The sequence below is a fragment of the Anopheles nili genome, chromosome 3 (assembly GCF_943737925.1).
Source record: "Anopheles nili chromosome 3, idAnoNiliSN_F5_01, whole genome shotgun sequence".
In the NCBI taxonomy this organism is placed as follows: domain Eukaryota; kingdom Metazoa; phylum Arthropoda; class Insecta; order Diptera; family Culicidae; genus Anopheles; species Anopheles nili.
In genome coordinates, this window is record NC_071292.1 from 69,532,370 (window position 1) to 69,559,909 (window position 27,540).

At 45.9% G+C, this 27,540-nt stretch overlaps 1 protein-coding gene across 1 annotated transcript; it reads right to left on the bottom strand.

Moving 5' to 3' along the window:
* Positions 1-1,932: 1,932 nt before the first annotated feature.
* Positions 1,933-23,516, bottom strand: LOC128724947 (uncharacterized). The gene is made up of 6 exons (XM_053818669.1): positions 23,504-23,516; positions 12,939-13,123; positions 12,761-12,833; positions 9,970-11,409; positions 9,530-9,749; positions 1,933-2,267 (listed from the first exon to the last, which is right to left on the bottom strand). The coding sequence occupies exons 1-5, from the start codon at positions 23,514-23,516 to the stop codon at positions 9,583-9,585; spliced, it is 1,878 nt and encodes a 625-aa protein (XP_053674644.1). The 3' UTR covers positions 1,933-2,267; positions 9,530-9,582.
* Positions 23,517-27,540: the final 4,024 nt, after the last annotated feature.

Sequence of the window (27,540 nt, forward strand, 5' to 3'; positions counted from 1 at the left end):
CTACACTGCAAGGAAAGTTCAATCCACTAACGCGAGCTGATCCGCCCGAAACACTAGTACATCAAACTGTTGTCCTGCGGCACCGCAATGAGGATGCACTTCAGGACGATGCAACCGATTGCGGTATTACTTCCATCCCATCAGAACTCCGGGGCAACCGGTCAGTAACACATTTAAAAGACTGCAATCAAGTACGCGGGCGTGTATAAGGGTGTAAGTGGGAGATAATGTATGTGTCCTTCTGATGCACATGATCACTCTACGCAAACGCGTAAAAACGGTAAATGTGCGTCCGCTTGTTGAAGAATCAACCATGTTCCGCGGTTTTAACTGCTTCCACTCGCGACTCAATCGTCTCCACTACACTAGAGTTGTATATACGTGTTTGGATATAAAGATTATAGGTCCGTAATGATATAGTGCTGAATACACCAACCGTTTGATTCAGTAAACTCGTCTCCCATTTGCTCCCCGATCGTATCCTTATGGTCGAGTTGAACCCGATCGCACTATGACTATGACACACAAGAAATGAAATGTGGCAACACAGCTGTTACCATCGACAGGACACTTCCCGAGAAAGTGCTAGTATAACATCGCTAAACAACATCTCCCCGACCCGGGTGCTTGATCGGAAAACAACCAAACGTCGCCACATAGAGCAGGCAGATTTGATTAAATTCAAAAAGGAAACAAAAAACAATCAAACACATCCATTCCTACGGTAGTCTATTTGAAGTCGTTCCTAGAAACGACTGTGTTCTAGAGCGTTCCATTTTGTTGCAATCTCTACAAGAAAGTGAAGATAGAAAGCCGTGCACCTCGAATGCCAGTGCCTTACTGATGAACATGTGTCGCTTGCGGGGTGATTATGGTCTGATAGAGAGGACATCCTCTGGAGGATATGTAGGCGTTGCTGTGAAACATTTCGTGTAAAAGTTCTCCCTGTTGCTACGTGCGTTGGGATTGGATTTTAAAAGGTGAGTTTGGAAGACTAGTATCCTTTGCTCGCGAGCCTAAATCACGATCACGGAAACGGAAACAGGTCAACATTTCATTAACTTTCAAAATGGGGGAAACATTTTTCAAGAAAAAAAACTTGTTGCAATTTATAAATTGAGCTTTATCCTTTTCTAAAACCTAAGCTCTTCCAAGTGGAATACTTTCATCAGGACAGCTTTATCAAGCGTCTGGCCCGTTCGGTTCCAGCGAAGGAGCAGAGCTGCTTCGATGCCTTCCTTTTGCGCAAACAAATCGTGCCGTACGTGCCCGGTTTCAAATTAGAAAACTGTCCATCAAGCTGGGCAGATGGGTTTATCCGGCCACGCGGCGAACGCCTAATGCCTTCGTCGGCGATGCCGAAGCCCCATCCCGGGACGAGCCGCTTGAGCCGATAATCTCATTTTAACAGTCCTCACCACGGGATACTCTTCCTTCCGAGCGGCATTAATTAATGCGCCTGCATTCCTTGTCGTGGGCTGGAATCCAGAGACCAGAAGTCGCACTTCACTACCGGTACTGGCTTGCGAGTTGCATCCTTTCGAAACACATCCAGAACCTAATCCTTCCCGATGCTAGTCGTGATAATTTGGATCGAGAGTTTTTATCTTGCTTTTTTGTGATTTCTTTGAGCTTCAGTGGCAAAGTCAGTGGATGCTCCTCCACGAAACGGGAGGTTGAATGCGGTTCAGAAAGGATTTCTTTTTCTCTAAATCGATCTAAACTCTGCTAGCCACACTAGGTGGGCCGCCGGAAGAAATGAAGTAAAACGTAATAATTAATTTTAAACGTAACACATGCCTGTTTTGCTACACTGACCTGCACCCACGGTGTCTTTACTAATGTTATCACTACGCTAGTATGTTGGTTTGCTCGGATATAATCCTGTACCCAAACTGCCCCACGGTCGGCCGTATGAGGCTCCTTTTCTAGCTTATTGTTTCATTTCATGTTTTATTCTTCCCCGTACCTCATTCATATCCACCGTTTCTCCATCTACGCTAAATAGTTTGATCCACTATGTAATAAGTTTTCCCCTGTTTGTCAATTTCTAGTAGTTGCGCTTGCCAGTTGAGGTTTGGAAAGTGCTTGGATGTATTTTTTCTTCCTCATCAATGCCGTTTCTTCTAGAGTTCTTTTTATTTCATGTAATATCTTTTGCTACGTAACCAAGAGGTGGTGTTTTGCTGGTTTTTCCACATGTCCTTGTAACCGTGACTTATGATGGTGTTTTCCCTCAGCCAGGATGGGATGCTTGGAATGAACATCTGCAACAAAGTAAAGATTTATTGATAAAGCAAAACATAAAATATAAGAGCTGATTTGTAATGAGCAGCTGAATAAAATCATTTTAAGATTAAGCTTTATAGATCAAACAACTTGCCGTTCAACAATGTATTTTATAATGATTTAACAACAGTAAGCTGTCTTAATCGCCACCGCACGTCTAGTTGTGTTGGACGATATCATCCGAACATATCAGATAAACTGCTCGAGAGACCGAATTTCGCTACTAAACTTTTGCGTCAATAGGAACGTCGCGCTTTCATGTTGGCTTACGGAGGAAGGAACGAAAAAAGCATGCTGTACCCTGGAAACTACAACCAATCTAGATAGAAAGGCGATCATTAAGAACAGCTTCTCATATACAACTTTCCTGGTAGCGAGATTATGAAACTAATATTATCCACTACCGAGTGGCGCAAGGATTGGCTTTACGTAAAACGAGGAGCAGATATTCGAGAATCGATATGAAGTCAGGATAATGAAGTGCTTCTCGAGGCGAGCACGTCGATTACCTCATCTCACTAAACTCTAACGATGGTACGGTGCCTGTAAAGTATTTCGAAAGCACACACAGAGCATCAAATTTTCAGTTATTAAAAATACTTAAAGCAATTGCGTGAAGATATTATGATGTGATTAATTTTGCATTATAATTGCCCTATTTTTACTTAGAAAACGTGGTTCAAAGTTGCAGGTTTCGTGTGTTTGTTTATTCGTATGTTTATTCTCAATTTTCATACCAAAGATATTTCGTTATTTTATCAAACGGTTTCTGTATTTTTCTACTACTCAAAAAACAATATCTCAAAATAATTTTTCACATTACTGAAAAATAAGATCAACATCACCTTTCCCACTTGCCGGTTTCATCCAGATTAGGAGCCATTTACCAGCATGAATGAGCGCTTTTACTTTCAAGCCTTCTGATATGGTATCAGTACACCCGTTGCGTAACCGGAAGGTGTCCGGATTTTCCTGTCCCTGCTCTGTGCACATTCTCGCGCCGGATATCGTTCAGTGAAGACCAAACCCATCGAAACAATCGATTGTGGTTGCCATTCGTGGCTCTGCGAGATAGAAAAACTTCACCCATATCATTCATATCGCCCCGTCTGTCGACCTGTTTCCATCGCAGCCTTTATCCTGCTGTCTCCACACCAGCAGTAAAGGTCTGTGCACGTTTTCCCGGGCAAGGCTTAAACACCACCGCAACCATCTGATGGAAACATGGAAACCGCCTTACCGCGGGTGGAACAATTTTGTTTTCGAATTCACGCAATATCATCGGCACTGATAACACACATCCCCAAGCCATCAGACGTCGCTCGAACATCGTCCCAGTCACATTCCCGAGCGCCATGTGATGGCATCGCACCGGAAACTCCCTTCCAGTCGACTATGCGGGCATGCCGAAATCGCACCGGTATCGATGTAACGCGCTGGAGGCCGTGTAAGCCGGTTCGATTAAAACCGCACCGAGCGAAAGACAAACAGCCGACAGACCGGCATTGTTCGCGGAGTGAGGAATGTTTGCGTTGCTGCTGGGCGATAGATGAAACCGATCTGATCGCTCTCGTTAGTGATGGCATCCTTTTTCCATCGTTCCGCTGGTTGGGAAAGGATGATTGTGGCTTAGCAAAGAACTCAACAACAAAAAGCAAAACGAGAGAGGGTGGTTCTAACGATACGGTGCTTTAAATGAGTTATTTCGAAATGATTTCACAAAGATGCATTGAGCAATAACATTTTGTTTCTCTTCTTCTGAGGCTTAGTTTCTATAACAAAATTGATGCATTGAAAAAGCGCGGCCAACCGGTGCATAAATGAGCTTTCTCTTGCCTTTTCCCGTAAATGGTACTCGGTTGCAATCGCTTCGAAATACTACCATCATTCTAAATGCCAATAAAACGCCACCATTCAATCACAACACCCCTTACGTAACCTTTTAATCGACCTACAATTATCGCCCGACAGCAGCCACAAACCACATTCACTATCCGCTGGATCAGCGAATGAGGGGAAAAGGCTGGGCTAACCGATAAAGCGAGCCAATGGATCCTTTCTGTCGACTATAAGGGAATTTTCCCGAAGGGATTTTCCAGGAGCGGGAAACCCCGCGCAGGAAACCAATTACCACCATCGGCTAAACTATGCCTTGGGGGAGTGGAATTTTTCATTTAACATTTTCCCCACTCCGTTCAACTTTTTCCACTTCCGCGCTCCAGAGGGAAAAAAGCGATGCACCTTAATTTAGTGCCGGTAACTATGCGGTTGTTCTCGGACGAAGTAAACTGTTGCCATAAATATTGCACAGTTGAAATATTTCAACTATGAGAGAAACACTTCACGGATCAAATTTTACAAGGCAACAACTTTTACAATACTTAATACAGTTGTACATACGACTTACTTATTTAATAATAAATTTGCTCTAGCATCAAAATGAATACATAATCCTTTTCTCCGGAAGGATGCAGTGGATGGGTGGTATCATCCTGGAAAACCCAGCCCTTCTCTCTCGTGAGCAAACCAAACCCGTGGTTTGCTAATGAACTTATTTATTGCTAAAGGATAATTTAATTTACACCCGCCTAACCTTCGACTCCCCAGTTGGCTTTGAGAGACCACTAAGACCACACTTTGACCACAAAATGGAGGTTGTTTCCGCTTGAAAGCCTAGCCCACTGTTTTTCGTTGACCTGTCGAGGTCAACAACGGTTCAAAGGCCACCCCAACTATCAATCAGGTAGTTACGATTTCATGAAAAACCGGATCTACTGAAACCCATCTAGACGGCGAGATGAAGCTGGTGAGCTAAATGAACCCGAAATGGGGAATGGAACTTAGCCGAGAAATGAAATATTAATAACTAGCGAAAAACTCGGAAAACTCTGACGGAAGCCCGCTTCACCACGCTGCTAATGGGAAGAATGTGCTGCAAATTGCATAAAACCAGGCGTCAGCTCGTGGGAAGCTAGCACCCCTTGGAGAACCATTCATTACTGTAATAGATTTTAACGTGACTATAAGGATACCCATTTCGGTTCACTTCTACCCTCTACCATCTGTTGGAACGTTCTAATGCGTTGGCTTTTCATAGGTTGTGAACGGTGCAGGCGAAATTTTGCCATCGTTTTGTTCGTCCGCGGGCAGGTGAAGCTTTTCAATTATCAATCAATGCATTTTCCCCGGAACTGTGGGATAATCGATCCGTCACGGAAACGGTCTAGCTATGACCTGAAGCATCCATAAGAAAACACTTAGTTGAGTTTCGCAAACACAAGTTCATTCTTCATCCATAAGCTGCCCAAGCAAGCTTTTCGCCCGTCATGCGGGAGAACATTTTAATTGACATTAAATTTGTGATCGAAAATCCTCATACTACCCTTTTACGCTCTCCGTCCGAGGTATCTTCCGGTTCAGGATTAAGTCGATGGATTATCCAACGTGATTTTAGGAAATTACCATACCCAAACATTCTGCATCCGTATTCGGCGGCACGATCCCGGCGTCCTCGCGGTTGTCCAAAAACCCAGCAAGGACGGACGGATGTCAAACCGTCGTTTAGCAGGACGTGCACTTGCCCAAACCCACGATCCACGTGCCACAACGTGCCATCCGTGCTGTTTAACCGGGCTGATCGAATTAGGCTATGCTGGTGGTAGCAGAAATTATCCGACCGTCCGGTCCTGTGGTTTGGGGTTTGCAATTACGTGCCGTTTTAACATTATTTTCACACATTCTTTGTGAAGGATTCTGGGACAAGCGGTGGCTAAACTTTAGCGTTGCATTCATCTATCTCCCGTGAGATGGGCTGGGTGGTTCAGTATGAATGTGATTTTAAATTAATCATTTTGCATTTCAATCCCCAATAGTTTTTATGAGTAATTTGAACTATTGATATGTTTCTAGCAATCTGCTTGATATTTGGCTTGTGTGGACGACATTAGATGTGTTGTATTTGATTGCAAAGCTAAAATGATGTTGTTTAAGACTGCAAACTCCTTTTTCATTGGAGCTTTTGTCTACAAAAACGTTTACCAAGTGTTAAACTACACTCTCTCACGGCACGGTTACAGCTCGCGCCTTCATCAATTATACCGACTCCTTCGTGCGTCATTGAGGCATGCAAGCGGAAGCCATTTTCCAGTCGCTTAAATGGACAATACAATTAGGCAAAGCGACAGGCGCCAGCTAAATGAGTTTCTGCATCAATTATCCAATTGCTACTCGCTGCTCCCACGTTGCCACCGTACCGAACAAGTGCTGTACATGGCGCGCGGGATAATTTCATCATTCGCGCGTTCCATCCGTCCATGTGACGCCTGCGAATGGAAAACCATCCACCATTCAAGTAACCAGCTCTTTAGTTCAGCGAGCCGTTCGAGCAGTTTCGAGCATCGCAAAAGCATAGCGCCAATGACATCTAGATGCCGTTTGGAAAATCATTCATCAGCGCGATAGAAACCCGGTCGGCTGTCGGGCTATCGAACGGGAAAATTGATAAAATCATCCCTTCCCGAATGTGCGGTGAACAATCGCTCAAAATCGTTCAAGCTGAATTATGCAGCTCCATCGATTCGCTTTGCCGGAAATCATACACCACACAGTGCTCGCACAATAACCGGAAGTTGGGTGGGGTTGGTTTGAAAAATCATGCAACTTCCACCAGTGCACCTTTTCATAATTATGCATCGTTTAATGACTCGTTTTAGACATGCACATTATTTAACGTGTGCAAACATGCTTCGAAACAGTTGCATGCAAATATTTGCCAGGAAAAGGGATAATAAATGGACGCTCAAATGCGATTGATATTACAATTGCACAATAATGAATTTGCATAGCACGCGCGAAAGAACATTGCGCAATTATGCATCGTGAATCTCGGCGAGTAAGCTCTTCAAAATTGTTGCGTGGTTTTTGTTGGGAACACAAATAAAATAAAACCGACCCTGCGTGGTTAAAGTAACAAACAACATTTGATTTTTCAAATGAAAACTCGTAGTGCTTCGTTTTACACAAGTTATAATTTTAATTCCACATAACGTCCTAAGCGTAGGATGCTTGATTCGACCAACGAATGCTGTAACGCTTTCGGAAAACACCCACACACACAGTAATACAGTGCTACCGCCCGTGTGCGCTGAGCCGTGGAAAATCTGCTCTTTGATCTCGACAATACCACCCGCACGGAGGTCAGTGATATGGAAATAATGGTTATTTTGTTTTTTTTTACCTCCCTCTACAGAAAATTTTCCCTTCGAGTTGATTTACCTTGAAGTGACCGGAAGCTTTTAGCTTTCCCGCAACGCCAGCCAGAAGTAGGCGAGCAGATAAAAAAGAAGTGTTTTCATTCGCATTCAGACCAACGGCACACAAACACACACACACGCACTAGCGTCAAACCAACCGCCCTTAAAGCCACGATGGCAGCGAGGTACGAAGCGCGCGTTCGATTTCCCAGCGTCATCAGTTGCAGGACCCACATCAGCTTCTCGCTCTACACGTCACGGGCAGAGAGGTTCAAATAATTGATTTTTATTGAGTCGTGCCCGAAAGAAATAGGGTGCCAGAAACGGAGATAATAACGTTGTTTAGTGTCAAAATCGAAACATAAGGGACAACCCAAAAAGCAAACGTCCCGGAAATTGTACGGGAAGCTATAAAATGGAGGCGATGAAGTGAGAGAAATTGAAACGGTGCATAATATAATTTATGCAATAAAACACATCATTTGCCACTCAATTAGGAGCAGAAAATCTATGTTTGTGTTTCTGTCCTGATTTTAATCGAAAATAGGATAATATCCTTAGCAGTCGAGCACACAACACGCAGCTATAGCGCACCCAGAATACGATTGTCAAACCCAACCGAAGCTAGTTCCGTGTGGACATGCCGTTAACGAACCAGCTTGTCTTGGGCAGATCAATGCCGCTGCCAAATTTCAAGTGGCGGAAAATTGGGATTCCACTCCATCGAACCGTCAAAGCCACCGCCGTTCAACCAGCCCACACCAGAACACTTCGAGGCCACATGGAGGTCAATGCGTTGAGCCATTTTCCAGCCATCAAGAAGGACCGCGAACGCCTAAGAAGTACGCCCACAGGACATCTACCGGTGAAGCTAGCGAAATACGCAATGTCACGCTCGCTCACGGTGACACGTCCATCCACCGAGATGGACCAAAACTTGCTTTATGTGGCTTATCGTCTCAATGTTGCGCGTGTGTGAGATGGAAACCCGTTCCGATGTCTATACGATGTTTGCCACAGGAAAGTCTACGAATGAAACGAAAAAGAAAACAGCCACTGGCATCCGCCCAGCAGGTGGCAGATGGATGCGTTTGCCGTTTTTCCGGCCACCATGCCCGGAAAAGCCCACCTTTCGGGGTTTCCCATTTGACGTGTGCGAGGAAATTGAAAGTTTATTGATTTAGTTGTCACCGGAACGAAACGGAAGCGCGGCCCCAAATTTCGAAGGCCGAAGGGAGAATAAAAAGAAGCCAAAAAGGGAATGGGAAGGAAACGGTCTCACACATCGCCCACTCGGTTCGGATGGGGCTTGGTTGCGATCGAACCGATCCATTTGAGACGATGCCACATCGCCATCATTGCCGTCGTCCTGGGAACGCACCGTCGTCCTGAAACAGTTGCCGTGTGCCTGCGGGGCCTGAAATTTAGCATGCCAAACGCACTTCATAATTGCCGTTCGTGTGCGAAATTGCTGATCGATTCCGCTAGCGCCGTGAAACGCCGGCAGCGAAAAAGCAGCGAAATAAGCCAAATTCATACTTGATTATTTGACGTTACGGTGGCTGCCATTCGGGAGCTTCCCCGACACCGGAAACAGCACATTAGAGCCAACGAGGAGCCATTTCGAGCGCCATGCAAATGATGCGCCGCTTTCACTGGCGTACGCGCGCGCGTTCCTTTCAATTACTGCAATTACGCTTGAACACGCGCCCGTGGGAAAGACCCACCCGAGGGCCACTGCCGTGCAGTTCAATATTCATTTCATTGAGCTGGAAATGCGGAACGTAACGAAGATAACACCATCGAGCATGGTAATTTCCCGGCGGCGTCAGACTTTCAATGGTGAGTTTTTTTTTTGACAAGCATCTTTCAGACTTACGACAGATATGGTAGAAATATGACCAAGCTAATTTCGAAAAAAAAGGTACGTCACACATTTGATAAATTATGAGTTCTAGGAAAAAAGGTAAAAAAAATCTAACGCTTACTTTTGTTTCATGAATTTCCCATTCGTTGGTTCGATGATTTTTTTTTCGTGCGCTTAGAACCCGGCTCCGTCTAGGATGTCCGGAAGGATCAGGGGTGGGCAGTTGAGAGGCGTGCAGGTCACCCTTGGGGCGGGGTCATTTTCCGGCCCCGCCACACACACACATTGCAGGCAGTTGCCCGTTTCTTGCTTCAGCACCGCTCCGACGGGATAGGTCACTCCTAGAAGAAGAATGAACGAGGAAAAAAATCAATCGAGTGTCCTTTCGAGTATCGAGAATTCAATTGAAAGAGATCAATAGTTAACTGTCCGATGTATTATACTAATAAATAATGTATTTTACTAATAAATGTTAATGTTGTAATAATAAATAATAAATCAATCTACAACACTACAACAAGAGCTTAACACGCTTTCGCATACGCCTCACATTTTACCTACCCATAACGATGCAGTGCTGCTCGCTCTGTTCGGTGTTCGTTGGTGGTTTGATCGTACTGCTGCTGCTGCTGCTGCTGCTGCCACTACCGATAGAAGGAACCTCTGGGTAGATCAACTCCGTGTGGTTAGTTCCTTCACCATAGTCCGTCTCGAGAGTGGTCGAATTAAGGATGTCTATAACGGACGCCGATGCACCGGGCACCGGCATAGATGGTAGTCCTTCACCGAGGCTGAACTTGCCCTGTGTCACGTTCGTCGTCAGCATGATCGCAGGCGCAACAGCTTCACCTTCTTCTGATCGTTGTTCTCCTTCACTATCTTCTTCACCTTCATCACTGTCCATAGCGTCAGAGTCCTCACCTGCGGACCCGTTCGGGGGTTGTTCCTGAACCACTCGTGACGAAACTCGCCCATCAAAGCTAAGGACGTCGCGATATTGTGCCTTTTCGTAGCTGTCTCCTGGCGAGCGTGGAGGAGTACTCTGAGTTTCCGATCCTACTTCCAGGCCACCCATCGTTCCAGTATCGTCAAACATCTCCACGTGCCCGGACGATGTGATGATGTAATGTTGCGGAACATCCCGATCGTGACTTCGAGAAGCTGTTGGAGGTCGACGATCCTGATCAGGTTCACGAATCATACCGAAGCCGTATCCTCCAAACTGCTGCTGCTCTTGAGTCGATGTTTGCTGCTCGTGACTTTGAGGAATTTTATCGTCTTGATTTGCTATTCTTGGTGACTCTTCAGGAGCTCGAACCACATCCTTGCTGGTTGCCGGCACCTTCGGCAGTGCATCACTCGCGATCGCTACGGTCGGTTTTCGATCGAGCTCAAAGGAATATCCACCGTCACCCGGAGCGTTCAGCTTTTGGGGTGACTTCTTGCGATCCTTCGATTTTTTACGTCCAGCAGTGCTTCCTTTCGTCTTTCGAGCTCCTGCTAACGTGCTGAGCTTCGCTTTGCGAGCTCCATCAAGTGGTTTTCCTTCCCTAGAAGCGACAGGTCCCACCGCTCCCGGACGATACATCATAATCGGAGGCGTTTGTGGGAAGCTTAGCACGTTCTTCGGTATGCCTTCTATCGCGTCCGATGTGTGTACCGTGCCGTAGTGTGTAACCGTGTCCGAAGGAGCCCGGTCTGAGTCCTGTGACCGGGATGAAGGAGTCGAAATCGGCAACGTACTGCTAATGGACGTTGTGCCACCATCACTGAGCGAGTCGGCGAATGTTAGCCATGTTGCGCTGTTGCTAGAGTCGATGATTTCCGGAGATGCATCGAAGGATGGCTTAGATTTAGCGGTTGAAACGCCCGCTGAGTTGCCCATGCTGGTCGCGGTCGATGCTTCTGCGAACGATTCTGATGATGTCTGGTCAGCTTTAAGAGCAGTGTGACTGGAACCGAACTGTTGGTCAGTGTCCAGGCTCGTTTTTGCTACTGTATCTAGAACGAGAATCGAGATTTCAATAATAGCATCAATTCAGGAGAAAATTCGTTCAAACAATGATACGAATAAATTAAACAAATCCTATTGTGCTGCATTTGTTGAACCAAACATTGTAATCTAAACAAAAAAACACAAACTTGCTCGATATACTTTTCGTTTTGTTGAATTAAATCCTTATTTTCCCTAAAATAATGATACACTTGTTCTCGGAAAAAATGCTCGATACACTCGCTTTCGCAAAAAGTCTACGATTAGTGTAATGGTCACCGTTTCGTTCAATCTACTGACCAGAAACTTCTGATAGGCCGATTGGACTATTGCCAACCGGTTTTGGCAACGGTACTGCTTCGCTGGTGAGAACAGAGTTGAAAAATTGCATTACCTTAAGTGACATGCTCAATTTTCCAGCAGCATCGCTACACGTAAGGCCAGCTCCGGTAGCTCTTATCGCTGAACTAGAGAGCATAACCCATAAATTGCATTATAAATTTAGGGAAGGACAAGCCTGTTTCGAAGAATAAATCATGATAGCCAACAACAGGCGCTTGGGTTGTGGATGTAGCGGTGGATACTTGCGCGGAAAAGCACATGCTTGTGGATGAAAAATGTCCATCTGATTAGCAACGTGACCCAAATGCAGCCAGAAAAAGGATAGGCTAGGTTTAGCCTTTTGGTAATGGACCAACCGGTCAAAGGGTACACTAATTTACGGTCAATAGATAAAAGATTGTCCATTACACATGACGTATGGCTACGGAAAATGGATGATAATAGGGATCTTCGTGATACACAGCTCGATTAAGAGCCCATCTTCGATGATCTCCCTTTTCGAAATGGGTTCGACTAAGTGCTCGATTTTGGAAAAGAAAACTTCAATAAAGTATCTGCTTTTGGAATATCTTTCGAGAAAAGAGCAAAGGGCTGACTTAAACGACCGCAATGAACTTTGCTGTATTATGCATCCTTGGGAGCAATTTTTGCTACAACATAGTTTGTAAACTAAAGCTAAATACATGGTAATAATTCCTAATGTTGAAGTGAATTGCATAGCATAGCGTGGATATCTATAACTAAAATTAAACTTTACCGTCAACTCGAAGTATTGCCGAATTTCGTAATTTGTAAAACCTCGACTATTATAATCCTCTTACACAATATTCGTCATCGATATCGTATACATCAAGCAGTTGTTTAATTTAAATACAGACCTTATGACATAAACCTATTGTACGAATTAAAGCACATGGAACCTTCCACATTCAATGAACGCTTCAGGTATCTATACGAGTATCATTGCTATCATTTTAACGAATCCAATCATGCACCAGCTCGCTTCTCTCTACTTACCGCATTGCTTCCACCAGCAGAATATCTCACCATCGATGCAAAGGCAGATCTCGCACGGATCGAGTCGTTGAATCTGTGAGAGAGACGGAATACAAAATAAAAAAAGAAAGCTCATCCGGATGCAGGTGCAAATGAAAGCAAAAAAAAACTCAAACGTGGAAAACCACTTCAACTCTACCTTCTGGCCGTGGTCGTACTTGTAGTCGTCGACGAGGCACGATTCCGCCTTCTGCAGCTCACCACGATCGTTATCGTTAATGATGTCGGAAAGCATCTCCTGATCATACCGGGCCTCCGTCTGCTCGGCGTCCAGATCGATGCTGTTGTGAAAATGCTGCTCTGCGTCCATCATGTGTGCCGGAACTGCAAAGAAAGAGCCAGAGAAGACACCATCAGAAAAAAAGCCTCACAACAGCTAGAGCAAAACAATGCCAACAAGCGGGCAACTAAAACGCTAAATTAATCGATCTTTGCCATTCCCGTACAGAAGGCCATGAGAACTACCTACTTTTTCATCGGAAAACTACCACAAAAACAGTACAAAACTCCTGCAAACAATATTTAACCCACCCCGAGCGTCATTCATCATACCGGGCCCACCCAGAGCCGAAAGCAAGTGCTTCCCAGGGCGTGAAGTGTTCATTTCGAATCGTCCAGGAGTACGCAAAACAACGAGTTCCAAGCGAAAACCCAACATCCTGGCTTCCGGGGCTTCATTTGTTCGCGCCACAACCGGGTTGCTTATCTCCGGTTGGATCCACCCGTGAAGATGGCACTTTGCACGGAGGGAAAATTAAACTTCATCCCGGGAAAAACTCGAACTGTTCTTATCGCAGCTGCAGAAGAAACGCATCCATTTTCCACCACGGCACATTACAATACTCGTTACGGCTGGAAAGTCGACCAACGAGATAGATGGGCCCTCGCCGCAAGTGCAGCTGTGTGCGAGTTCTCGTTCGTCCCTACCCAGCACTGCTGTCGACAGAAGCGTCCTCGTTTCAAGTTTTTCTCCGGCCCATCGCTTCCATTTTGTTTTCTTCGAGTTCGCCTCCCACCGGTGGTCGGTTTTTATGCGATTGTTCTCGGCACAGTGGACCAAACTGGCTGAGTGGGAGCATCGCGACTTGCCCAGCAAGTTTGCGGCTCGTACAAGATGGAAGACACTCGCGAAAGCACGACGTACGACGACGACGACAGCCCGAAAGCGGGAAGGCGATAGAGCGTTAAAGTATTCACGGCTTGCACTTCACCATTGCACGTTCCATGTTGTCGCCTGCACGCGCTCGAGCTCTGTTCCGGAAAAATTTCTGCATTTTTTGCTGATGTTGCTTTAGTTGTTTCTTCTTCTGCCTCGTCTTGGGTGCTTGTCTTGTATGCGAAAGTTCTCGCTGCTACTTTTTATCTGCTCAAGCAGACGGGAAAGTGCATTGGCTTCTGTTCGGTGGTGCAACTCTTTTCGTGTGTTCGAACAGTGTAGCAAAAACATGGAGCATGATTAAGGGTGGGTGTTTCGTGCAGAATGCATGCATGTTCGAGATACGGCGCCATAAAACATGAGTGTCAAACATGTGACAAGCTCGCGCCGTAAGTGAGGGTTTATGTTAGATAAGAAATGCCGACAAATTAGGGAACGAATAACAGGTTGAAGTACATGAGTCTTTTAACATGAAATATTACACTTGGTGAAGCTTCTCAGCAAGTAGAAGGAAACAACGGCCTAGTTATTGATTATTTCATAGTTAATGGTTTTGAAATAAATTAAAAAGAGAAAAGAGAATTTCACTTTAACAACATATTTGCTAGTATTTAACAAAAATAATTGAACTATTCTTTCGTCAAACAAATGCAAAATCCTCATATTTCTTCTATTGCTTTCTAAGTGGATAAAAAACCTCACCATACACCGTGTTTGACAAGCTTGGGGAAAAACATGAACATCTTGCTCCTTGTTCATGACCCGAGGCGCAAGTGTGGAAGAAAGCTCCATCGATGCGGACGGCTTCGGCTGAACGGACGATTCTTTTTGCGCTAGTTATGGTCGTCTTCATTCTTCTTTAAATATCATAAACACACACATACACACACTCACACTTCCCTCGCTCCATTTTCCCGCCAGAATCTCATCGCGCCGAGGCGAAAACCTCTCAACCAGTCGTGCAAAATAATGGCACGCCCTCCGTTTTCACATGGGGCGATAAAAACTACCCCGTCAACCACGTCGTCCACGTCCACCGAACCCGGTGGAGGGAAAGTTCGCTCCGTCCATTGTTTCCTTTTCAGCGCCACTCTCAGGGATGTCTCAATACGCCGGGGCAGTTGAACTTCACATCGCCGGATAAGATTTGACCATCCCGGGCAGCCAAACTCGCCGGCTGGCTGCACGAAGTTTGAAGCAGAACTTTTCCCTTTCTTTCTGGCACCGGAACCGATTGTCTCTCCACCCACGCGTTCCATCCTACATCCGGAAGCGTTCGCTTCTATTCGTGTCTTCTTATTTGTTTGTTCGCTTGTGTTCTTTGTTTTTTTGTTCACTCCGCCTTCGTTCGTTACCAAACGACTAGAACTGAACTGATTGGAAAGTTTCCGCTTACCGTCTTGCCGCCCACGGTGGACTTTACGGTTATTGTTATGGCAAATGTTTTCTTTTCTGCTTTCCGGAGACTTTAAACATAATTTGCGCATAAAGCGCAGAAAAATTGAGCTGTAAAACCCGGCGCCTAAATTGACGTCCTAACGCCGATGATACGATAACGGATCCATTCGAATTGGGAGAAAAGTGAAGGCGAAAGCCACACCGGAAACGGGGACAATATTGCACGGCCAGTGTAAATTGGTTGTCGTAGTTACATTGGATTAATGACACATTCCGCTGTAAACTAAATTCCTATTAGCACCACTTTCATGTCGTTTTAAAGACCCGCATAGATTGGGTGCTTTAAAGAGCGCAAAATTGAGAGTGTAAAAAGGTGCAAAATCGGAAATCATCGGGCAGCAGTTTGCCCTTTGCCCATGCTTTACCAGCCGTGGTCTAATTAAATATTTTCATTCACGCGCATGAATGAACGCTTTCACAAGCAGTGCCATGCCGGAAGCAGTCAGAAACCGGGACAACTCTGTTTCAGAAAACTGCATCAGTTCGTCTCGTGTCAAAGCCCCTGTGGAAAACGAAGCGAAACAGAGTACCGACAACTGAGCTGTTGTTGGTGGTTTTCTTTCCGTTCACTGAAAGGAGATTTTATTTCATATTTTCATTTCCACTTTTTCCAAGGCGTGCAATTTCACTTCACGCAGTGGGTCCAATGGAAAGCCTTCGTCTGAGCAATGTAGAAAATATTATCGCCCCCGTCTGGGAGTGGGATTTCATTTTTCTTTTTGTTTCTCGTCCCACTCATCCGCTCAGAGTTGCGAAACTTTCCCGTGCCCGACCACCCGACTGGTTCGAACGCTGATGGAAAACTTTGCCCAGAGTTTCCCCCGCAAGTAAGCAATCGAGCGTCCAGACTCGCCACACGGGACATCCGGCTGGACGAAGTTCTCCGCAACACTCGCACATGTTAGCATATTAGCCAACTTCGGGCATCGGTTTGTGGCTTAGGAATCTTGTGCCCGTTCAGGCGCAGTGGGACCAGAAGTTGTCGAAGGAATGCAACCACCAACCAGGTGCAGTCCCTGGAGGTAGTTAGTTGTCGAAGAAAGTTGCCTGCAGCGAAATTTCTCTCCATCCGACTGCAATCGACCATCTGCAATCAGAGCGTTAGTACGTCTTAACCTTCTTACGACGAGGAAAGTAACTGCCGATAAGCAGTTCACTCAGTAACGATTCCTTCAGAAAAAATAAATTGAGCAATTACCGAATGGCCTATTTATTTGGCCTCTTGTTGGAAGGAACTTTAAATCACTCCTCGAGAAACGACAGGCTGAGATTTTTCATTATAATTAACATCCAACCAAGTCCAGCACATGATGTTCCAAGCTGGTGCAATGCAGCTGTTCAGCAGTAGGGAAGAAAATCTCAAGAAAAATTTACCCAAATCTTCAACCCTCTAAAAGAAACCCCAAGTCCATTTAAGGCAGCTATTTCGCTCGAAAAGTTCACCATCATTTCATTCCACCAAAACCAGCCCTCGTTCGTGCGCTCTTTGCTCATAAAGAACGACGTAATGAGGTCTGTTGGCACAAATTTCAATAACAGCCCCCGTTGCGAAGTTGTCATGAACGGGTGCGGTTTTTCCTTCCAACGCTTTGTTTCATACCAGCTTGCAACCGCACGCTAATGGACTACGGTTTTTTCTTTCTTCATTTTTCTTACCGTCCGATCCGATCAGACAAGACGGATAGCCTACTGCGAAATATAACCCGAACGTGCTGGGAGCAACAACAACAAAAAACGCTCATCCACGATAGCTTCTGTGGGAGTCTAATCAGCTGCGCTGATAAGATGCAATTAAACTTTGCCAACAAATTTCCCGCACCGTCCTTGGCACCTATTGACCTTCTAATCCATCTCCGCCCTCCCAAGCGGCGAAGGCGCGTTCGCGGAAGCAAGTTTTCATATTTATGGAAAACTTTACCGCCATCCCCGTAAGCACACACATACACATTCATTTTCCTGTTCTCGTGTGATCGCTGGTGCGAAATGCACCCTGAGCGCTAGCGAACCTCCCTAGGAACTTGTTTTTATCTTAAATGAGCAAATCCTATTTTTCCTTATCTCTCCGGCGTGGGACGGCTTCTCGCGCGACTTGGCATTCGCGCTATCGGCGGTAATTTTCTCGCTGCCCCGGACATTCTCCGACGGGACCGAGGCGAGCGATTGAAAATCATAGCTTTTCCGGCTGATTGAATTAGGAGCTTCCGCTGAAGGTGCCACAGACGCCGACGCCAGAGGGCAACACCGTGGCAAGTGTCAAAATCCGGCCGTCACTGCACGTGGCGTGACGTGCCCGTGGGATCCTAAATTTAGCGATCCTCGTTGGGTTCCGATTCCCGGCCACGTGGTGTTTCCAAAACTTTTGCCTTCCCGGTCACCGGCGGCACCGGCACGACAAGTGGTCCGTGGAAACTTCTGTCGCAATATCAAGCGAGCACTGGCTTTCCGGAAGCTTGCTGGCCCGCGGCGGACTTGCTGACTCTTGGGCCTGCCTCTGCTGATGGTTTCATGGCAGAACTTTAGCGCTGGAACACCGAAAGATTGCAGCAAGAAGTCAAAAGTGAAGTCGCTGGTATCGCGCGGGAAGGAAGGGCTCATTAAAATAATAAAGCAAAACCGGTCGAAAAGTTTCAGCTTCGTTCGCGTGTGAGGTTTATCGACTTACTGCGGCTGGCGAGGGACGGGGAAAAGTTTGCCCCCACGAAAATCGGATCTTTTCGATTGAGGAAATATAATGATGGAGTTTGCAGTCTGCAATTCAATGATTTGAAGTAAAACATTGCAATTAAAAATTTGATGAGATGTTTTAAGCGGATCCATCTGATCGTTACGTGACTTTTTTGTGTCTTAGTCTTAGGCAGTAATATTAGAATATCCTTATTACAATTAAGATCGAAAGTGGTACTTAGCATATCATGTTGTCAACAACTTTATTCACTCAAAAGTATGTTGAGAATCTATTTGCGCGTTACTGTGGCAAGAATTACATGAAAATTAAAAGCAACAGACTCATGTCAAAACACGAAAACACAGTGGGAAAAGCAGTAAAAAAAACAAGGCACACAATTGTACCCGATTCCGACTACATGACATACTCACACCCGAATCAAGCAGGCTACGATCTATGGCTTTCGATTAACCCGCGAACCCGTGCCGACAAAAGGTATATAAATAACCGCTCCAAACCAGCCTACTAAGACGTTTACTTGTGTTTCGATCGAATAAAACCCCACCAGTCTTCAAGCGGAACGCATGCAGTCGTACAAAGGCGAGCAAATAATTCGAAAAACCCACCCCCAAAAACCGTCAATTTGGGTGACAAATAGATTGTGACGTGCCTGTGGTGTCGTTCTCGTTGTAACCATGCTTCTTAACAAAAAGAGTGGAGCGAAATTCTTCGTTTCAGTAAATCTTTTCACCCAGTACGTACAACTCCATTTGAGGTGTTTGTTCCATGTGGTGTCTCCATCTATCCAAAGCCTGTGGTCACACTTGGCAGCTTTCGTACAGGCCGCAGGTTAATCGATCTCTTCACGTGACCCCACTGCCAGCGAGAGTGAAGCAGGCGACGCTCGAACGCTCCGCACGTTTGTCCGGCGGAAGTTCGTTTCCCATTCTACTGCCCCATCGACCGCATGCGTGGAGCTGAGCTTTCTATCGAACTCCCGCGCAAACATCACGCACCGGTGAAGCGTATGATGGAAGCTGGCGGCACGGACGCCGGTCGATATTCGATTTCCGCCTTCCGGAGCAACGGTTCCGTGACCCCGAAACCGGCCGGCCACTGGTAGGGCTTGCACGGGGTTCAAGGTTTTCCACCGAACCACAAAGAATCGAGCAAAACCAATGCCACGGTAAAATCTGATTCCAGTACACCTTCGCTCCTCATGCCGTTGGCAGCTCGGTTGTTGCCGTCCACGAGGGAAAACCGCAAGAAACTAAGCCAATTCGTGCTCGCACCCACGCTCACCCAAGCGACAGTGATTTGGGATTTCAGATTGAAAATCTTCACCTGACCCCAACTGGCAGGCGTCGCAGCTGTGCAAGCTCACTCAAAGGACCGACAGCGTCGACAGCAACATTCCGCCTGTCATATCTCGTCCAAGGACTCTCTCTCTCTCTCTAACCCGAAATGGGGTCGGTGCAAGCACGTGCTGCCGGGAGAAGATTACGCCACTACAACCTCGTGTCACCCGGTGATAACAACCCATCCGAACCACAATGGTCAACGTGCCAGAGCTTGGGAAGACATTTCCGGTTTGGTCGTCCTAAGGATGCAACCACGAGAATGCACGTACGGATTTTTCTGACCTCTTGCATCATCCCCAGCAACGGAAGCGATCGATTCCTTTCACCCTCGTACCTTCGGGCTCAACTCGTATGCATGTGTCGGGTTGGGATATTACTCAGTAAATAGAATGATTTGATGTTGCACCCTCCACCCTGTGGAGAGTGGATTTATACGGAAAGAAAATTACATTTCCCTACAATCTATCACATTCCGTCTGCCGACTGGTTTGGGTCGACTCGGACTCGGGATTCGAAAGGATGAACGATTTGTGACCCCCTTTCGAGGATGCCATTTAACTTCTCAACCATTCACAAGAATGCTTATTCCAAAAGCCTCCGATATTAAGCTGCCAGCAAACGCCGCCTTCGCTCTTCGTGCAATTGATGCGCATTCGTTCCGGCATGAAAATCGCTCGAAACACCCGAACGATCCCTCCCATTGAGCCCACCGTTGAATGCCACAGACTGGGTGGGCAATATTTATAGGCAAAGTTCTGCGCATCCAGCATGCTTGCTCAAAACAATGGGCTGGCGAACGAGCAACTGCAACGCCAAAAATGGGCAGCTAAGCTGCTGCTGCTGCTGCTGCACACAGCAATAAAAGTGTCGTTAATCAAGCCCTCAGCCCTTGCGCGTGGGTTGAAAAGTTTACCGACACGTCGTTCTCGGGGCCACACTTTGGTGCATTCGGTGGCTGGAGCTAACTTTGCGTTCTAAATTACAGCGTTTAGGCAAAACCGTTGGGCGAAAGTTTGCAAAACACAGACACACCGCTGACGATGCGGGTATTTATTGATATCTATTCCCTTCGCTGTGGCGTTGAAGCTAGCTGAAGAGAAAGAGGAAAAGCTCAGCTAAACGCCACATGGAATTAAGCTCTGCTCGTACAGCTTTAAGGAGTTTCCAAGTCGCTTTAAATCCCCTCACCAATTCGCGGATTCGTGCCGCGACTGGATGCAAGGCAGATTCACAAACAGACGACATTCTTCAAATATTACAACTTTTCCGTTCAACCCACGAAATCGAGGGTGGGAAAAGTTATTCAAAAATGGACGACCATCGCGTGCGCATCCCGGGGTCGGTTGACGAGTGGATTCAAAGCACAAAGAAAGTTACTGATTTGGGTGATGTTTTTTGGTCCCATTTTCTTCTCCACAACGTGTCTCTCGATTCGCGTAGCACCGCAAGGGCAAGTTAACAAGCTTACAGCATTTCGAGAACTTCTTATCAAAACATGCCTTATTGTTTGGAAATGCTGGCAACGATCTCCCAATTCGGTCAAAGATACATGTTTCAATTGCTTGTAGCGAGTCTGCTGAATGCGTTTCTTTCCCACTTTTTCCACGCAATTCCAACGCTTCCAGTTCATTCTCGCTTGATCTAGTCCTCGAAATGCGTTTACCCACTTAATTTTCACGCTACATCAGCAAGCGAAAAGGCACGAGAGTCCACTTTGTGATGACTGGGAGGCTCAAATGAGAGAGGGCAAATAAGAAAAAAAACCCAAATTTCCACGCCATCATCCAGCGCGGCAGCCCACTCAGTCATAAGCATCACATTACCTTCCAGTTCCATCGCAACTTCGGTTCTCATTAGTAACTTGCCCGAGCCATCCCCAACTGAGTCTGCCGCGAACGGAGCAATAATCGAATTCCCCACTGTGCGGCCATTTTCTACCCAGCGCTCCACCAGCGAAAAGGGCTGTAGAGTGGGTGCGATGGAATCCGGAAGCGAGCGTCAGCCTTCACTCTCACTCCGGCATCTCACCAACGATCGTTATTGTACGCTTTTTGCCCTTCCGCTGGCCGGAGGGACAATTTAAATGCTCATTTCCTTCCGCTTCCGCGCACTTGTCAACGATCTCATTAGGGGAAGATTTCTGGACGCGACCGTACCGGAACCTGGCCTTTTGTGCACTGTGAGTGTCCTTGCTCGCTCAGGCCCAATGAAGGAGGTCCTAAAAGACGTAGGATCTGGCAGATAAAAGCGCTCGAGCTCATTAACGGGCACAATCTCGCGTTGCTGTCGCTCGTGACGTGTGAGGGTGGATTTTTGGGACCATTCCGAGCGGACACATACTAACCCAGCAGGATGCCATCGTGACATGTTGGTAAGTGCAGGATTCCAATGGTGGCGCTTCCCATTAATCGCACCGATGGAATGCATCTACGAAAGTGAAGCAATTCTGGAAAATAATTACACCCACCACTAACTCTCTCTCTCACTCTCTTTCACTTTCTCTCATGTTTTCTCTCGCTCTGTTATTTTGCTCTTATGAGCTACCGGCTATACCAGCCGTATCTCTTTAGACACGTTCGAAAAGCCAACAGACATCTAATTTGGAAAGTACAAGCTCAAAACTTTCCTTTGATCTGTTTTGCTGCTGGGCTTTCTCCACCAAGATACATGTTTCCACTGGCCAAGGACTCTGTTCCGATAAGGCAGATTACCTACGCCTCGGAACCACTCAAACTGGTGGTATGTAAAACCTAATTCACTGCATTTTCGACCCCATTAGATAGAGAACGCAGAAAGGAGGTACCTCAAGGGAAAGCCAGGTCCTTCCTGGACGTGGAAAAGCTCAGCTAATCGATATTGGATGAAAAAGCGCCCAGCGAATAGAGCGACCTTAAAGCAAGTTGATAAGCATCAGCAGACATCGTTCTAGACGTACCGGAACTGGAAGCACCGGATGTCAGCCCGATTCATCCGGCCTCGCGCCTGGGGAAGTTGTGGAATCGAACAAATATTGGTCCACGAGTGCTTGCACTTTTCCGATGCACATTCCTTTCCGGCGAAATTGGGCGTGTTTTCGAAGACTTTCACATTTCCTCCCCCACACGAATGGGGGTCTGTTGATTAGCAGAACTGAGCTCCCGGAAGGGAGGGGATGGATTTCGAGGAAAATTAAATTATGTTTGATTTTGCCCGCACGAGCAAAAGGGCAAAAAGGGCACGTGGGGGTGAAATAAATCGCTGGCTGTAGCTTTCGACTTTCGAGCTCGAGAGGCGACGCGGTGGATTTTGTGGGAGGCTTTCGTAGCCAAACATTCCGAGAATCGATTGGGGTGGAAACCGTACCGAAACCGTTGTACACGCCCGTAAGCGTCAATATTGATTTTCTCATCTTTTGACGCTCGGAAAACTACGCCAGATAAATGATTCTTGAGAATCGAGTGCGGTACCTTTTGGTGCTGTAATCGCAAGAGCGCCCCGGAATGAAACAATTTTCATTTCGAGGAAACAGTCGGAGAGAAAGCGCACCTTTCACATTGCGTTAACGTTCGTTCGCTTGCCTTTGATTTGATGCACCCATGGGTCGTTGGGTGTTACACGGCAAACGAACATAACAAATTACCAGATTCAACATCGAGAATGATGGCTTACGCTGTGAGCCTGTTTTTCATTAATGTCTGCTGTAAAAAGAGAGGCACTGGGAGGCCCATTGGCAGAATAATGAACAATTTCATAATGGAATTAGGAGAAGCTATTTCTGAAATGAGATATCCAGTGGCTCTATTATTTGCTACGTTTATTTCTACACTATCTATCCTGCATCATATCAATCAAAAAATTCATTTTTTTTTTAAGAATGATGCATTTTGGAGTGTTGGCTCTGAAATTGGAAAACTATTTGTCAATAAATGAAACTCCTTGCCAATACTCTTACTTCGTGAGCGAAAAACGAGGATCGACAGATGTTACTACATGGTAAACCAATTCTGTTCAACCTAAATGGCAACGAAATCAAGGCTTTACGAGGAACACAAACGTCACCATCAACGTCAGGAGCCAAAACTTACCGCACGTTGTCATCTTCGAAGTCAATAGTAGTGCTATCGCAACCACGGGAAACACTCCGGTTGGTGCCATTATTCCAATTCTTGCCGCCATTTTGTCCACCCTACTCTCACTTCGACGGATAGCGGACAAGTCAGTTCACGGGTTATATTTTCCGCCGAATGCGCAATATTGATTTCTCACTTTTACGAACTGCAGCACGCTCGCTGTGGTTACATCTGGAGTGCGAGTCAACCGGCAAAAGACACTCGCTAGCACCGCACACACGAAGCGCCAGAGCGTTCACTAAAGAAGCACACACACACACACACACAGATACACACTCAAACAATTTTTGCACGCTTTTACAACACTCGGCCTGAGGCTGGGACGCTTTCTAGCGTGCTTTACACGAGCGCACCGCTGGCACCACTTGGCATCAATTGAATTTCCGACAGCTTCGAACCGATCGCCACGACTGAATGCCTTCTTTCGCTTCGGTGCACTTGCTGCATGTCAACTGCTCGCTTCATCATCATCGCCGCCGGTGCTTCGAATGCAGCCGAATCCCACCTGCAGGCTTGCACTTCATTACTGCATCTTCGTCGTCGTCGACAACCTAGTCGTCCTTGCGCCTTGCGGGTTCGCCGCAACTGCACCGGCCTGTGTTCGGGACGAGACGAGCTGATTTGGGAAACGGACCGACACTGTCGAGGGAGAAAAGAAAAAAGTATGAAGTAAAGCTTTTCAATCTATGTAAATACGAGGTGCAGGCGTAATGAAATTAAATCGTTCTGGTTTGGTCTCAGACAAACAGCCCATCGCGGCCTGTTTGCTATCTTACCGTGGCGGTGCAAGCAAATAGACAATAGTGTGGCTCAGCACCGGCACGGTAGAAAGAGATTGAAAAGCTTTAAGCAAACTGTTTGCGAATGTTTATTACAGATTTTGTGGAAGTATTTAAACAGAACATCGAACGAGAAACATGAGTTCGTTTTGTTATAGGCGAACAAAATAGAAACGTGTTTTTCCAACAATTTTCATTTCCCGCCGTTCCAAGAATGCAAAGATCAATTGGAGTGTGCTTGTTTTCGATACCATGAACAACCTTCACCAGCACAATGTAGCCATCGTTCCGAGACCTGTTTGTTGTAATTGATGTATTCTATTCTAATTATTTGCTCTTTTTTACCATAATGCGTTCACAAATGATCGTTTTTGATGAGTAATCGATATGGCATAAATATGTGCAATTTTGTAAATGATGCTTTATCGTTATTGTTTCTTTATATTACTACCATGTAAAACTAATGCAGTCTGAAACAATCGTCAAAAAAAGGCTATTCCATTATTAAATTAAATATTTTCTTATGAAATATTAACCATCGGAACGTTATACGGACAACTGGAATGAAAGCACGCTGGAAATTGGTGCGTCTCTGAAGCTTGATTTAATCACAATCCAAGCGACATTTTCCTTCGCACATTACGGCAATTAAAAACAAGTGACTTACAGCCGAGAAAAGGCACGCTCACAACAGTTTTTCTCATCGTTGACTAATGTAATCAGGCGATAAATAAGGGGTTCATTCGCTGAAAATTGTCGCTGAAATGTCACGCCAAGAGGAAAAATTAAATCAGCGCACGTCTTTTAATTTGCACCCGCATGAAAAGGGTCTGTTCAGCATGAGTGTTATTCATGAAATTAATACTTTTTATGCTGCAAACAGTTTAATTATTTCGAATACAAAACAAACAACATAAGTGTAGAGCTTATAGATCAAAATATATTTGCTTTTCATTTCCGGATTGTTTTTAAAAATATTATATTCTTTGAAACCCTAATTTTTAAGTCATATTGTAGTTTTAAAGTTTGTTGCAAAAAAAAATAAATGCCGGCCTTCATTTGACCAAGCGAAACATCTTTTGAAAAGGAAAGCTCGATTGGAAACAAATCATGCCTCGTCGTCAAGATTAATAATACGCTCCAATCCCGCGATTGCCGATTAGGGCCGATCCCACAGGAAAAGCACACTCCCATTCAAACCGCGTACCTGGACGGAAACCCTACCATGCGCTCTAATCTCGGTGAGCCCGAGATCGAATGAAACCACATTGAGTCCGGTAGAAAAGAGATGCTCACCGAGCTGCGGAAAAGTTAGCTTGACAAGACGAGATACATACTCGATACAACTTAACTCCCGAGTCCGGGCCGGCTTCATTCCCGCACGGTCAATCGACGTTCTTACTCAATCAGCCTCAAATCCGCTTACGGCCACAAGTCCGAACCAGCTCGTTCGTCTACGCGATGCGGGTTTCCTATTTCATGGTCCGGTCTTCTTCCTTCTCCGGGGCGAATGCGAGACCGGAAAATCACGGATTCTCGTAAAACTCACCGAAGCCAGGAGGTACCCGTGCAGTAAAAATTGTTGTGAAATCAACTTTTTTTTTGCATGATATTCGTGCGCTTTCGGAAGATAAAAAAGTCCGATCATTTATGTAAATTAAGCACGGTCCGTTCGATCGGTCTCATTCGCGTCCGTAACAGCTTGTGATGCGCGCTTGAGCAAATCCCCTAATCCCCGGCATTATTACGTTGAGAGCCGTGGCGAGCGGATTTCCTTTCTCCGGAACTTTGTATTCCAGCGCGGATCTGATGAAACGCACCCCTAGGGAAGCGCAAGAAACACCAATCATATCCGTTGTATCGGCAACGATCTCTTTTGCTCCGAGTTCCATATCGAGGACTTTTTCCTCTTGCTTGAAGCGTGAACGCTTTACCCAATACGGAACGATAACCGTTACTGAAAGAACGCACGTACGAATAAAAAGTATCACCATCCCAGACGGTATGGCTGTCCATTTACATTGCGGTTAGCGACGAGGCAACGTCTCTTTGAACTCTGCTCTCAATACTGACTCCGTTTGCTTCCGTTTCGTGTCCATTTCCGGCATGAGACCCATGAAGAATGAGCCAACTCCTGCGGGCCTTGTCGTCAATGGAAATTTTAAATCCATTCCGAATGCCCAAGCTAACGAAGCTTGCTGTCAGCATCGTTTCCGGTGATGCAGACCGTCGACGGAAAATCCCCATGAGAGAAAGAAGACGAGTCCCAGCGGTGATAAAGGAAAGGGTTGCAAATCCATTCACTACTCTGCTCTAACCGGTAATGCCCATTACCGAATGTGCATCGTTACATCCCGTGGTGGCTTGATGCATGTATCCTGCATGCCCTCATGTGATGCATCAAGAGGAAATCGAAAAGCACCGCTTCGAGATCGAGCTGCTTTTCAGGCGCTATGTCACTGAGCTTTTTCTTTCCATCACTTTCAACACCATGATGTCAGACGATTCTTTAGCGTGTGGATATTGCAAAAGGTCCCAGAAGCGCACCGCATGTTTGATGCGAAATAGAAAATGGGATTCTTCTATCAACGATTATGAACCGCTCAGATGTGACTTTTTTGACTTATTTTGGTGCAAATGCTACTAATAACCTTTGAGATTATTAACATTCTAATTGCAGCATCACGCATGAATATTGTGTTGCCTAGTAATACTCTCAACTGAAACTGATTCAACTGAAAGTACCCACTTACAAGAATTCATTTGAAACAATGCCAACACTCATGTTGATTGAACGCCTCAAGCATTGTACAACCTTCCAGAAGCAGATACAACTCAATCTAGCTAAACATTCGATTACAAATACAACCCTCTTTCCATGCCAGTTCGCTAGATTAAATGAGCAACGAACAACGAGCTACACCTTCTGCAGCGTCGAAGATGCGAGGCAAATAATATTGCACATAAATTTGCACACAAATTGGTTCACCCAATTACTCAAAACGTTCGCCCCCGTACCTGGCCAGTGGCCCAGCTCTTGCCTGCCCGCGGCTACTGAATATTTCATCAGCATTGAAACATCTCGGCCCTTCGCTGCGATTTATGCGTACCTTCACCTCGGTTTCCCGAGCGTCACCACATAAAACTATCCCAAAGCACCGGACAAATGGAGCCGGTCCAGCAGCAGAACCGGCTCACCATGTCTACGGCAAA